We start from the raw sequence: 12,142 nt of genomic DNA, 5'->3' as shown, positions 1-12,142 counted from the left end.
AATTTTATATCCCGTATGGTATGGAGGACGGATATAAGTTTGGGACCATAGAAGATTGTCATTATGTGGCTGCTCAACTTTGCAGCTCCACGTAATATTAATGAAACATAGACAAAAATTGTTTTAAAAAAAAAAGGTGTTAATAAAGGACTAGGTTTTCTTCTCGTTGATATTAGTAAGAAGAAAATGATTAATTTATTAGTACGATTTGGTTTGGGTGTCAGATAAATCCAAACCCCGTATGACATGGGTGATGGGTGTGTTTTGATGGGTGTAGATTAGTCCCACATCGGAAGGAGGAGATATTACTGTAAAACGAGATGTTTATGTATACCAACTTGCTTGAATATTCATTTGAAGCACAGAGAGCGAACTATTCTTTCGCCTTTTACTAAAGAATACCGTGTGCTCCCCTCTTGAAGCACCATACGCGAATTATTGGTTGGGTGCCCTCTTTCGTATTGGGCACCAATAATTTATATTCAAATTTTTACAAAAAATTTAGGATTGGTTTTTAATAATTGCTTTTATTTCGTTATGATTTGAGTTTAGTTTAATTGATCATATTTATTATCTTAACTAATTTATCGATCCATTTACAAAAATATTCATTTGTAACTTTTAAAAGAGATATTTGTTTATAATCGGAAAACATCTGTTTATAATTTAAATAACTTATATAAATTTAAAATAGATTGTGCTGCGTAATAACCTGAATAACTAGTTTAATAAACAGATCATATTTATCATGACCGATTTAAATCCAACTAACCCAACCCAATTGCCCCTGTATGGTGAACTCATATAATAACATGGCTGTAACGATGAATTGCGATATATTCCACAAACCACAAGATGTAATATCGAAATCATATTTTTCCAGCGTTGCAGTTCATTGAGGCCGGTACATATAAAGAGAAAGGGAAACAAATTGATCAGAAGAAAATTTAGAATCACAAAAGGAGACCGATGATGATCTCAGTGACATTTTAACAAGGGGCTGGTTCCCCCACTTTCTGTTAAAAAAGGAGAAGAAGAAGACACTAACGTGGAGAAATAAGACTTTCTGTGGGAGAATTTGTGTAGATACTAAACAAATTAATGAAAACAAAATGTCGTATAGCAAGCACACTGCTAAAGAAATAGAGCTCTTTCTATAAGCAGCAAGTTTGCTTTCATCCCATACGTACACCTCCCGGTTCAAATGCAGAATTGAAGGTAGAAGCTGTACGAATGAGCGAATCATTAATAGGCACAACTCATCTTAAGTGAACAAGCCTGTAAAATAACAAAGAAAAAAGTGTAATCAGGGTGCTAGTTTGAAATGAGAATTTATCTTAAAATAGCAAAAAGGATAGCACAGATGGATGACAGCAGCAAACATGAGAAGAAAGGTTAGAATCAGAAGTGCTACGAAAATCTTCTAGTCTAATTTACTCATCATTGTTAATACCTGTAATACCTACTCTCTAGCCAAAATATCAAGATAGTTATGGGTGGCAGACCTTTTGGTAAATTACAGGCAACACTGCGAATTCTTCTAAAGTCCCATGCTAAATAAGTGACTTACAGCGTCAGAAGACAGGCCTCCTAAAAAATCCTGAAGTACTGTTGCGCTGGATTTCCCTACCCATTCTTTCATCACTGAACAAAAGCTTTGTACACCTATTAAGAAGAGAGCCAACAGACTAATGACCTATCGTTGTAATTTGTAGATTCATTTTCACTTTGTATTGTATAAGTGTAACATTTGCACCCATAGACTTATCAGGAGCATTTCCCCATTGCAACAAATTGGAAATTCTTCCAACTACTAGTTTCAAAACACCAGAGTTCAACTTACAGAAATCATCAATAAGCAACTTACTGATACCTTTTGTGTAACTTCTAGGACAGAAATTTGTCTCCCAATTGGGTTGGTTACATGACTGCTTCATTTAGTTCTACCTTGGAATCTAGGAAAATCATATGTAGAAAAGAATCTCAAAATTGTTAACTGTTGAATAAACTCTGAAAATATCTTCCAGAAACGACCTAGTGTTTCTTTTCTGAAAAAAGAACCACATAATATCGTAATCTACTGATAGAGAAATTTTTCATACCTTAATAAATGCATGCTTGAGACAGACAATTCTTGAGAATGTTGTCTGAAACTTAGAACTTGGGACGGCCATCCTCCAAATGAAATAGGAGGTTTAGAGTAGCAAAAACTGGAATGTGATGCTAATGAAATATCAACAAGTCTCTGCCGAACCAGTCAAAATTTTAATTCTATACTACAAACAACAGATATTCATGAAGTCCTCATTGCCTGCAGAGAGGCTGATGCAGCTGACGCCTCTGCAATCAACGAAATTGGTTGACGGGCCTGCAAACAAGCACCTATATCAAATGGGTGCAACTCCGCTCCATCAAATAATAGATTGATCCCTGGCAAGACTACATCTTTACTGTCGACATCATCCGACTCAGATTTTATGGCATTTGTTGAAGTTGATTCTTCAATAGGTCTAGTAGAAGCCTCATATACGGGAGCAAGTGCATACGACCTGTAGGCAGAATTTAGAAAACAAAAACTGATGACTGAGAATCGGATGATGGATCAGCATTGCTAACACAAGCTCACACAAGTACTAGGACAAGGCGCATTACATTATTAACAGAAGCTCATACAGATACTAAAAGGGGAAAAAAACTAGTTTCATTAAAATAGCAGAAACTCATTGTGAAAATTATGGACCAGCATGTGTATTCTGTAACAGTGGTCAGCTTTACAGAAGAATAGGTTGGTTATGAATGAAATCCAGGAGCTACATACTTCAATATATGAAAGATCGCATCATGATTGGAATATGAAAGAACCAACAATAGTTAAATAAGTGAAGGAAAAAAAGCGGAAAACATTATGGCACTGCCAGTAGGGTGCAGTTCCTCAAGGTCGTTTGCTAGAAAGATCAAGATGCTAAGAAACTAGAGCACAAACAAGTTCGTCCAAAAATTTGATAATGACACCAATTTTAAAGATGTAACATTTTCTTCTAATTGCCTCGACAATCAATTGCTTGCATATCTTCCATTATATGCCTTACCAATTAAAATTTCTAAGAGATGCATGATATTGTTTGAAATGCTTCAGATGTAAAGTACACCATATGTAATAAGTAAATCAGTTCAGTTGGATGGCACTTTTTAATTTAACTATAATCATTAAATTACTAACCACCCATCATTTTTAGTTTTTCCACCAATCAATAAATTAAGTATATGTTTTTTCTTTTTTTAAAATAACAGAATAGACTTTTATCATTCTGTTAATGGCAATATTATATTTAGCTCAGGGTGTTACTGAGGCATTAAAAAAAAAAACAAGGGTAGAATATAGCAGGTCCAATACAGAGGGTGTCAACCATACTCAACGCAAAATGTAGGGCATTGAATACAATTTCCCTGAAAAACAGAAGGCTCCACCAAAGACAAGATAACCATGCTATACCAACTCTAGGATGTGCATGAAAGTATACTCTTGTGAATTAAGCAATTTTTAACATGTAACCTTCTTCCAATTGTACCTGAGAATGTTCCCGTCAAAACTTAGAACTTCAGTTCGAGCTCTCTGTTGTCTGGCAAGTTTCAGCTTCTGGTGTTCACTTGAAGCTCCAGATAATGGAGTTGAAGGATCCAAAAGAGGACTCCATCTTCCACTGACATAATTAATCAATTGACGGGGAGACTCCTTAATATATTCTCTCTGATAAAAGAGCTTTGCAGTAGGACCAGTTGCTTGATATTCAGTACAAATATCACGTAACCTCTTTCTTAAACTTTGCATCGCATCATGGTGCTCAGTAAGCGAATCTGCCTGCAGTAAATGAGATGAATTTACCCTTTCACATATTCTTCTACATAACTTTGGACTGAATAAGGGGACACCAAATTCCAAGCTCAATGGAATCCATTCGTATTTTGCATTATCAGGAAGAAGCATATCAGTTTCTGTTGGCCTATGAAGTCTTAAAAGGCGAATGTAACCAACTGTCAATAGATCGATTTTACTGGAGAGATCATTTAACAGTGCAGTTAAATTTGAATTTTCTTCAGCAGAAAAATTCATTTCTGATCCTACAGGTGCAACTGATCCATCAGAATTCTTTAGAGGTAACGGAACATCCATAGTAACAATTTTCCCAGATGCATCAAGATCATATTTGCCAAGTGGTTGCACCAGCACAGCTGAATGTCTAAGCATTGAGTTTAAGCAATGCAATAGTATATTCCCTTTAACCAAGTTCCCCTCAAACTTCCCCCCTAGTCCTCCTATTACAGATCCATCCCAGGACCATATTAGTGCCTTTTCACAACCTGCTAATGGTGCAGGAAGCAACCGCAGACGCTGTCCTTTCATTAGAACAACAGATAACGGTCCGCAAGTCAAAGCTGTATACAGTACAAGTTTCATCCAAGGTGTCATAGAAGAATAGGAAGGTGGACCAAAATGTATGGGACCTGAAGGACCAGGTAGAACCGATAAAGAAGGAAGTGGAACCATAGAAACAATAATGTCATAGTCTCTAAGAAATAATCGTTCTAGTGTTGCTGGTGCAAGAGCAGCCAAGCTTTCACAACGAAGAATATCAACTCTATATTTCCTTTTCCTCTTTGAAATGGTTTTCTCAATAGCCTGACCATCCAATAACATTATATTTTGATCAATTTCTAAATTATTATCTGGTAAAGAAGCCTTACTGTCTGAAAGTGAAAAAGGACCTTTTGCAACATCTGATTCACTGTGAGAGTAATCAAGTTGAGGTAGTTCAGTTTGGCTGATTTTGTCACTTCCATCATTGTGCGGTATGTTTTCCTCGTTCATGTCAGAATGCCTAGATCCCTCATCAATATTGATCTCATTGGTAAGAGAGATAATGTCATCAACCAAGGAATGCTCGACATTAATTTCAGTACCAGCTTTATCAGCAATTGCACTTGCAGCTATTCCACCAGATTGCAGACACTCTAGAACACATCGAAGACTAAATGCATGATTGGCAAATTCCTGTAATTCACCCTCAAATTTCTTTCCTTCTAGACTAGCCAGATCTTGACAAAGATCAGCAATACTAGAATCACCAAGTTTTCCTGCCTCATATAGTGTTACAGCATGAGACTTTAAACCTGCAGAAGGTTAGGAAATATGAGAGGACTAAGATAATTTGATCCAGTTACTCATCTATACTGTCAATGGAATATTAACTAACCAGAAATTACTAAATTAATGGGCATAACAAAAATAAAAACAAAACCAACTGCCACAGGGTATTTGTGCAGAAGTGATTTTATACTTCGCAAGGAGACTGTAGTCTGTATGCTGAAAGACATTGACTTGGAAGTTATCAAAAATAATGAGACTGCCTCATTAAAATGAGTGAAGTAGGGGGAGAACTGACATAGTAGAAGACTAGGAATAAATCTCAGCATATGGTAACGACATTATATTTAACTTCAGACAAATTTACTGATTGATGGATAGGTTCATGATTCATTGAATTAGCATATCTACATTTACTGACTACCATAAAACTAACAGTTCTTCCTAACCAACAAATACTCCAAAATAAATCCTACCTATATTTCGAGAAGGGATTGAAGTGAGAGAAATCAACTCTAGTGGAAGGAAAGAGCTCTTCTGCATCTGCTCCCTCTATTATTTTCATGTCATCACATGCTATAGATTTATTCTTCAACCATTACTTTTCTTTATATGTTTGGAGATTGAGATATTGAGGGCTTAAATCTGATATACTGTATGGCTGGCATCATCTTCTCACTTCGATTCAATGATAGATGGGTCCAGTTTCAGTTTGAGGGTTTATTAAGAAGTCTGAGCAACCTACTGCCACCACTCATAACTGCCAAAACATACTAAGCAGGTAATCATCCTAGGCTTAACCCTGATAGACTTAGAATTAACCAACTAGTAGGGCCAATTTTTACATTACCTGTACCAAAACAAATATAAAAGGTGGCCAAGCCAGCTGATTATACCTAAATTGTCATTTACAATATTGCGAAAGTAGAGGGTATAGCAACAGTGGAAAAACTCAGACCTGGTGAAAGAGAACCCATCATCAAATATGAAGTTATATTAGCATCCACAACCAAGGCAACATGAGCAGTGCTGGAAATTGGCCTAGGTTTTTCTAAACCAGGAACATGAACTTGTTGAGCAGATTTTTCTGAGTTGATGCTGGCATTGGAACCATCTTCATCATCACTTAGAATATTACTAGGTGAGCCAGGTATGCTTAAATCTCGAAGAATAGAGTCTGGATCTATAAGCTTTACAGCCCAGCCTAACCTACAAGAAAATGATGCAGCAGCCTGAAGCTGAGAAAGGTCAGCCTGCAAAGTTGCAGCCATTTCAGCAACTGTGGCATTCTCACTTGATACTACAAAAACAGCATACAGCAACCTGCATAATAGATCTAGGAAATTAGGAAATGACATTTACCAGGTCCAGCAAATTGAACAGACAAATTATGCAAAAAAAGAAACTTTAAGGTGTTTTCATAGGTCACAAACATAACAACTCTAATTTGCAATCAAGAACTTACTCTTCAATTGGATCTTCATAGGATTGCTCCCGATTAGAAACAAAGCCTTCCAATCTGGAAACTGAATCCACATGTGTTAGTACAATGGAATAGTGCACAAAGTGATGAAAATTATAACTAAAGAAGCATACGACTGTATCTCATGATGCTAGTTAAGTCCAATCATTAACAATTATATCTCTAGAAGATGCCTGATATATGGCTGCAGAATGAACCATTGCTTATTAGTTAAAAATGATCAACACACAGTGACAATTGCAAACTGTAACAACTCATATCAACTGCAAACTCTCAGTTGTACCACGCAATCTTAAGAAATGCGCGAGTATGTTTATTTGAAGTTTTACATGTGCAAAAAATGATGCGACCAGCATTCATACAATCAAACTGTCACGGCCGTAAGGTTTAAAACGAAATATTATGAATTCAAAGGCGAGGAGCATCTTCTCGTGCTGGTTTTAACTATTAACTACTAAGCTATCCCCACATATTTAGCCGCCAGCAAGAAAAACATGCAGAAAGAGGGTGATCATGTGAATGATCAATGAATCCATGTAACTGAGCTTTCTTCCAACTCAACTTACTGATTATTACTTTATGCAACTTGCAGAGCTTGTTTAGTTACTTAATTCCTCTGGTATGCCATAATATAATGGCACACTTCAATCAAAGATATGATTCATGGAAGGTCACCTGTAGCCTAATGAAGCAATTATTGATGCAACCTAAAAACACAGAGGAAAGAATCTCGAACTGGGACTGAAATTGACATAGAAATAGGAAAGCGAGGATGTGAAACTGTTGTCCATAGATAAGACAGAGACTATTACCCCTTATCTTTCATCATTTAGCCATCTTAAATGTCATTTGACACAAAAAGATTCTCAAAATCTACATGATTTAAGAAAAGAATGACTTGTCATTTGTCAATCTGAAGCATGTAGTGTGACAAAATAAAATAGTAATTGCATGGTGTAACAACATTTAGCTTAATGAGGCACAATAGTAATTGCAAATCTGAAGCATGAATTGCCAGACGAGTTCAACTATACATGGATTAACCAATAAATTTTTAAGAAATAAGAACATTGTTGAGGACAAGGGTAAATGCAAAATCAACTAGCGGCAAAAAAAACCAATGATCTAATTAATCGGACCAAGATAAAACCAAATTTAAGTTCATTACATACCTTTGAAACGGTCATCAGGATAAACAGGCACTTCAAAGTATACTAATCCTCTTTTATTAAGACCTTTGATGATGTCAGGATCAAAGAGAACAAAAGAATTGGCTTCCTCCTTACAGATTTTGTCAATTGTTCCCATCTCTTCTTCTGTAAGTTTCTAGAGAAAAAACAGTAGGATCAGTTGCAATAAATATGATCAGTTGTTTATAATTTATAAGAGGAAAGGACAGATAATTTATTGTGCATTTTCATTACCGAAAAGATATATGCAACTTAACTTATTCTAGTCCAGTCATTCAGGCACTTCCCCATTAACCTATGATCTACTTATCATTTGATAATGAATCTCACCTTAAATTCTTCCAGAGTAAAATTAACAAGGCAAACTCCCCACCATGGTTCAATAGAGAAGTCCACAGGTTGTGTAGGCAACAATTCTTTTGCAATTGATTTGTTCAGCTTCCACATTATTTTCTGAAGATCTCCAACATAGAAGTCCATTATGAGCAGTCATGTGAACAAACACATGGTGCATCAAATAACACTGGAGCTTTGGATCAAGCAACAGTAATAGCAATAAATAGAACTATTATCACTGGAAAGCACAGATCTCCAAGAGAATTCAAAAATTAAAAGCACCTTCATGTTGATATACCTAAGAAGCATTTAAGAAAAAAGAAAGTAAAAAGAGCAGATTAATGAACAGAAAGTCCATTCTAGAGGTCTACTACCCTTGGTCTCTTATCCTTCTTATCTTCTTGTCCACTGTAATTTAGCCTTATCCTGTTTATTTTTACCCATTATTCTTATCTTCTTCCATTACCTTCCTTCATGCTCCATTTCTTCTCTATAAACTAGGAGTTTTATGTCCATTAGGCATAAGAAGCAAATTAAGTGATACCCTAGTCACCTTGGAAGTGGACAAAACTAGCCGACATTTTATAATGAACAATAGATAGTAAACTCTAAATCTAGCATATAAATGCAATACTTTTGCTTCAGAAAGTGCCTCTTTAGTTTGATTCCATTTAATCTAAAAAAAATAATGAAATAAGATATGGTAGTTGTAAGGAAGATTGAAATAAAAGCAAACAAAAACCATGTGTTTATAAATTGTATCCTCTCTGAAGAGACGACTCCATCATCAAATCTCCGTCCATATTCTCCCTCTCCTCCCTTTTCCTTCTCCACCTCAAACAACCTCCAAGGAGTGAAAAAAGAAAAAAACATTACTGCCAACCTAACCTAATCCCCTTGGGTGCTACTGACAAGACACAGCTAGGAAGACTCAACAAGACTTAAACCCTCATAACGATCTTGTACATGGCAAATATGGTTACATTGGTCATATAGCTACTGATCTTGCTTGTGTATATATTACCCAAGCTGCAAAAATTTCCTTTAAGACAAAATTTAGCTGATTAGGATATGTTACTCAATAAATCTTTTGCATGAAAAGGACATCTACACATGCACATGCACTAGCACTATGGCTAAGCACAAACTTTAACATGCAAATCCATGCAACCTCATGAATGAATCAAGAGAATAATTTGTGCATATATACATGATGTAAGGCCAAAAAGATGAATGAAAAGAGAACAAGTTTCCTTACAAGTGACATGAAGGGACTGTATTATAGTACCTTTGATCTGCACTTGTTCATTATATCAATAAACTCATTTCTTCCTATTCCAGTAAGCCTTAGGGCATCTGCAGCACTGAAGTTAGGGATGCTGTCATATGGTTGCTCTGCAGAATTCTCAAGCCATTAGAGTCATGCACATAATTTATAGTCTTACTTCATATGAAATAGAAATTATCAATTTTTCAGAGGTGGTTTATTGACTTTATTCTAGTATAACAAGATAGGAAAATAAAATTTTGAAAGAAAGAACATCTAATAGATAAACATAAGTATCTAAATGTACTTTACTCAGCAAGCCTAAGCTATGATATTTTTGGTCAAAAATAATTAAACTTTCATAAACAGTACAGCACACTTCAAATTGCCAATTAGACAAAAACACAAGCATGCATGCAGAGTCACACACACATGAAGAATAGATTCGAGGTACTTGAAAAATCATGATCCTGTAAGAGTAGATATTTCTCGCAATCTTCCTTACAATGCAAATTTTTCGTAAATAAAAATAAATAAATAAATAACATAAAATGGAAGCCTACAATATTCTCAAAATTTCACAACATTAATCAATGTTAAACGTTAATACAGCATGACACTCCGAGAACATGCTAATCAGTTATCTTTACCCTGTGTTCCAAATTATGTGGTGCTTCACATGACAACAAATGGAGACGAACTAGTCATAGAAAGGAAAACTGGAGCTCGAAAGAACTTTGGTTCTGATAATAACAACCATGCATGTGGATTTACAAATTACCATATTTTCTTTCATTATATATAACTGTTAACACAAAATGTCCTTGAAGAAAAGAAAATATAATTGTCAAAAAGAAAAAGGGGTTACCATTTCTCATAACTTCGAAGAGCATATCACAGTAATATCTGAAGGGTGACACCCTCATTACGCGACAAACATATTCTGCAAGATGGTATGGAAACAACTGCAAACAAATCGAGTAGTTGTTTTAACAACTATATGAAGAAGATGTGGAAATGCAACTAACAAATATCCACAATATAATGCACCAGATTGGACACAAAAGTAATCAATCAAGCACATAATATAAAAATATGGCCCAGTATGGAGTCCAAAAGAAATGTGGAAGAGAATTTGAAAAAGTATAAGCAAAACAAGTATTGATCTCAGAATACCAAAGATGGGTATCCAATATAGACAAGTATTTTACAAGCATACATAAGATGCTTAAAGATAAAATAACAAGTAAAAGGAGTCCTGGTACATACTGCGAGATTTTTACGCAGATGACGCATCATATCCTCATAATACTCTCCCTCTTTGCATACTTTACGAGCAAAACAGGTATTCCATTGCAACCGTCTTCTGATGCAATAATCTATAATCCTGCAGTCAACAAAAAAATGCTTCTTTAACAGCTACAATAACAATGACAAACAGGCATCGGAGCTTCAGGAATACTTAATAAGTGGAACACACTTCACCAGCAAGAAAATTAAATAAATAGCATCTATTAGAAGGTGGGAGAAATTAATGTTCATCTAAAGACAAAAGGAAGTTACGGTCAAGTACTTCTGCTTGTAATACTTATGTTAATAAAGGAGGCCTTTTCTCCTACTCTGCCTGTTGCTTCCCAACCAATACTGACTCTGTAGTCAGTACACATAGATTCATCAGATATGGATCCCCCCACCCAAGCACACACACATTCATCGGATATGCTGAGTGTTCACTAGGTCATTGCTTTAGGAAGAAAAAGAATGAAAATTGAACCTGGTTTGCACTTACTAATGCACTTATGACAGCTTAATTGTTTCATTTGGGGCATTTGAGATAAAAGTCAAACCTAACATTTTCTAATCAAGGAATCCATTTACATTTAGATCGCATTTGTCTTTCTCAAAGCTCTGCACTCTGAAATCATTAGAGAGATGGCACTTATCATCTTTATTACCTTGTAGTATTTCTAGTGAGGATTCCTTCTGCAAAATCCTAAGTTATACTAAATCGTATCTGATTTTCTAGTCACTATTTTAGAAATACTACAAAGTAAATATGTTGTCGCCAACATTTCATCTGCCTTTCACCTAACATATTTAACTGAATTATCGCCAAAAACAAGAAAAATCTAACATTGAGAAACATAGAGAAACGCAATCAATGGTTTCAAATAGAACTGTAGACATGTCGCCAACCGCATCTCTGGAATAGTTTGCTAACTTAAATTCCATTATTGGACACTATTCTTTCTTCTTGCACACATAAAATCCAGAACCACAGCTCGACTTGCGAGATCTACGTAATCTTCTACAAACACCATTACCTCCTATGCCATTCTTCTTTCGTGGATAGGGTAGCTTGGAGCCGCTTTGGAAGATTCTCCCATGGGCACTCCTCCTTGATCGACTTCAGAATGAGCTGCTCCTCGATTGTTGCAGGCAAGTGTTGCATCCTCCCAAATTGGTCTATAATCACTGCAAAATTAGCCAAGAAAGAGATCTCTGCGTCCTCAAACCAATAAAAATAACGTCGAAATTAGGATTCGGGTGAAGGATAGGGTAGGAGTGTTAGAATACGAGATCGAGATCGAGATCGGTACCGGAGATCGAGAGTAAATAGATCGGAGTAGGATAGGAGCAAGGAGGAGGAGGTGGGAGACTTGGACTGTTGGACAAACTCAAAGCCGGGTCTCGACCCGGTTTATTTTTCCGAGCCGGTCCGG

General features: G+C 35.9%; 1 protein-coding gene and 1 non-coding gene across 6 annotated transcripts; one reads left to right on the top strand and one right to left on the bottom strand.

The window, feature by feature from the left end:
• The first annotated feature begins 346 nt into the window (after nt 1-346).
• Nucleotides 347-468, top strand: LOC140780805 (U5 spliceosomal RNA). Its single transcript, XR_012107568.1, has one exon. It is a non-coding gene; the product is annotated as a U5 spliceosomal RNA (small nuclear RNA).
• Nucleotides 469-819: 351 nt separating this feature from the next.
• LOC140802745 (uncharacterized) lies at nt 820-12,077 on the bottom strand. Of its 5 annotated transcripts, XM_073158331.1 has the most exons (13): nt 11,744-12,002; nt 10,689-10,806; nt 10,288-10,384; nt 9,441-9,547; nt 8,147-8,269; nt 7,799-7,952; nt 6,609-6,669; nt 6,102-6,466; nt 3,570-5,169; nt 2,103-2,549; nt 1,874-1,955; nt 1,571-1,665; nt 820-1,278 (listed from the first exon to the last, which is right to left on the bottom strand). In XM_073158331.1, exons 1-10 carry the CDS (start codon nt 11,869-11,871, stop codon nt 2,294-2,296), a joined length of 3,009 nt encoding a protein of 1,002 aa, XP_073014432.1. In that variant the 5' UTR covers nt 11,872-12,002; the 3' UTR covers nt 820-1,278; nt 1,571-1,665; nt 1,874-1,955; nt 2,103-2,293. The 5 variants fall into 5 exon arrangements, with proteins under 5 accessions (XP_073014432.1, XP_073014433.1, XP_073014435.1 ...); XM_073158332.1 differs by lacking the exons at nt 1,571-1,665; nt 1,874-1,955 and adding an exon at nt 12,020-12,077 and having other exon boundaries at nt 11,744-11,921; XM_073158334.1 differs by lacking the exons at nt 1,571-1,665; nt 1,874-1,955 and adding an exon at nt 12,020-12,047 and having other exon boundaries at nt 11,744-11,894.
• Between the last annotated feature and the right edge of the window lie 65 nt (nt 12,078-12,142).

The sequence above is a fragment of the Typha latifolia genome, chromosome 1 (genome assembly GCF_019914945.1).
Source record: "Typha latifolia isolate L0001 chromosome 1, TyphaL0001v2, whole genome shotgun sequence".
Taxonomy (NCBI): Eukaryota; Viridiplantae; Streptophyta; class Magnoliopsida; order Poales; family Typhaceae; genus Typha; species Typha latifolia.
This window is presented reverse-complemented; position numbering and strand designations above follow the sequence as displayed.

Excerpts from the sequence above, each read along its gene's own strand:
- LOC140802745 (XM_073158332.1), bottom strand. The coding sequence starts at position 11,871 with ATGCAACACTTGCCTGCAACAATCGAGGAGCAGCTCATTCTGAAGTCG. Across the intron at positions 10,807-11,743 it reads AAAGAAGAATGGCATAGGAG|GATTATAGATTATTGCATCA; the intron begins GTAATGGTGTTT and ends TGTTGACTGCAG. Across the intron at positions 10,385-10,688 it reads ATCTGCGTAAAAATCTCGCA|TTGTTTCCATACCATCTTGC; the intron begins GTATGTACCAGG and ends ATTTGTTTGCAG.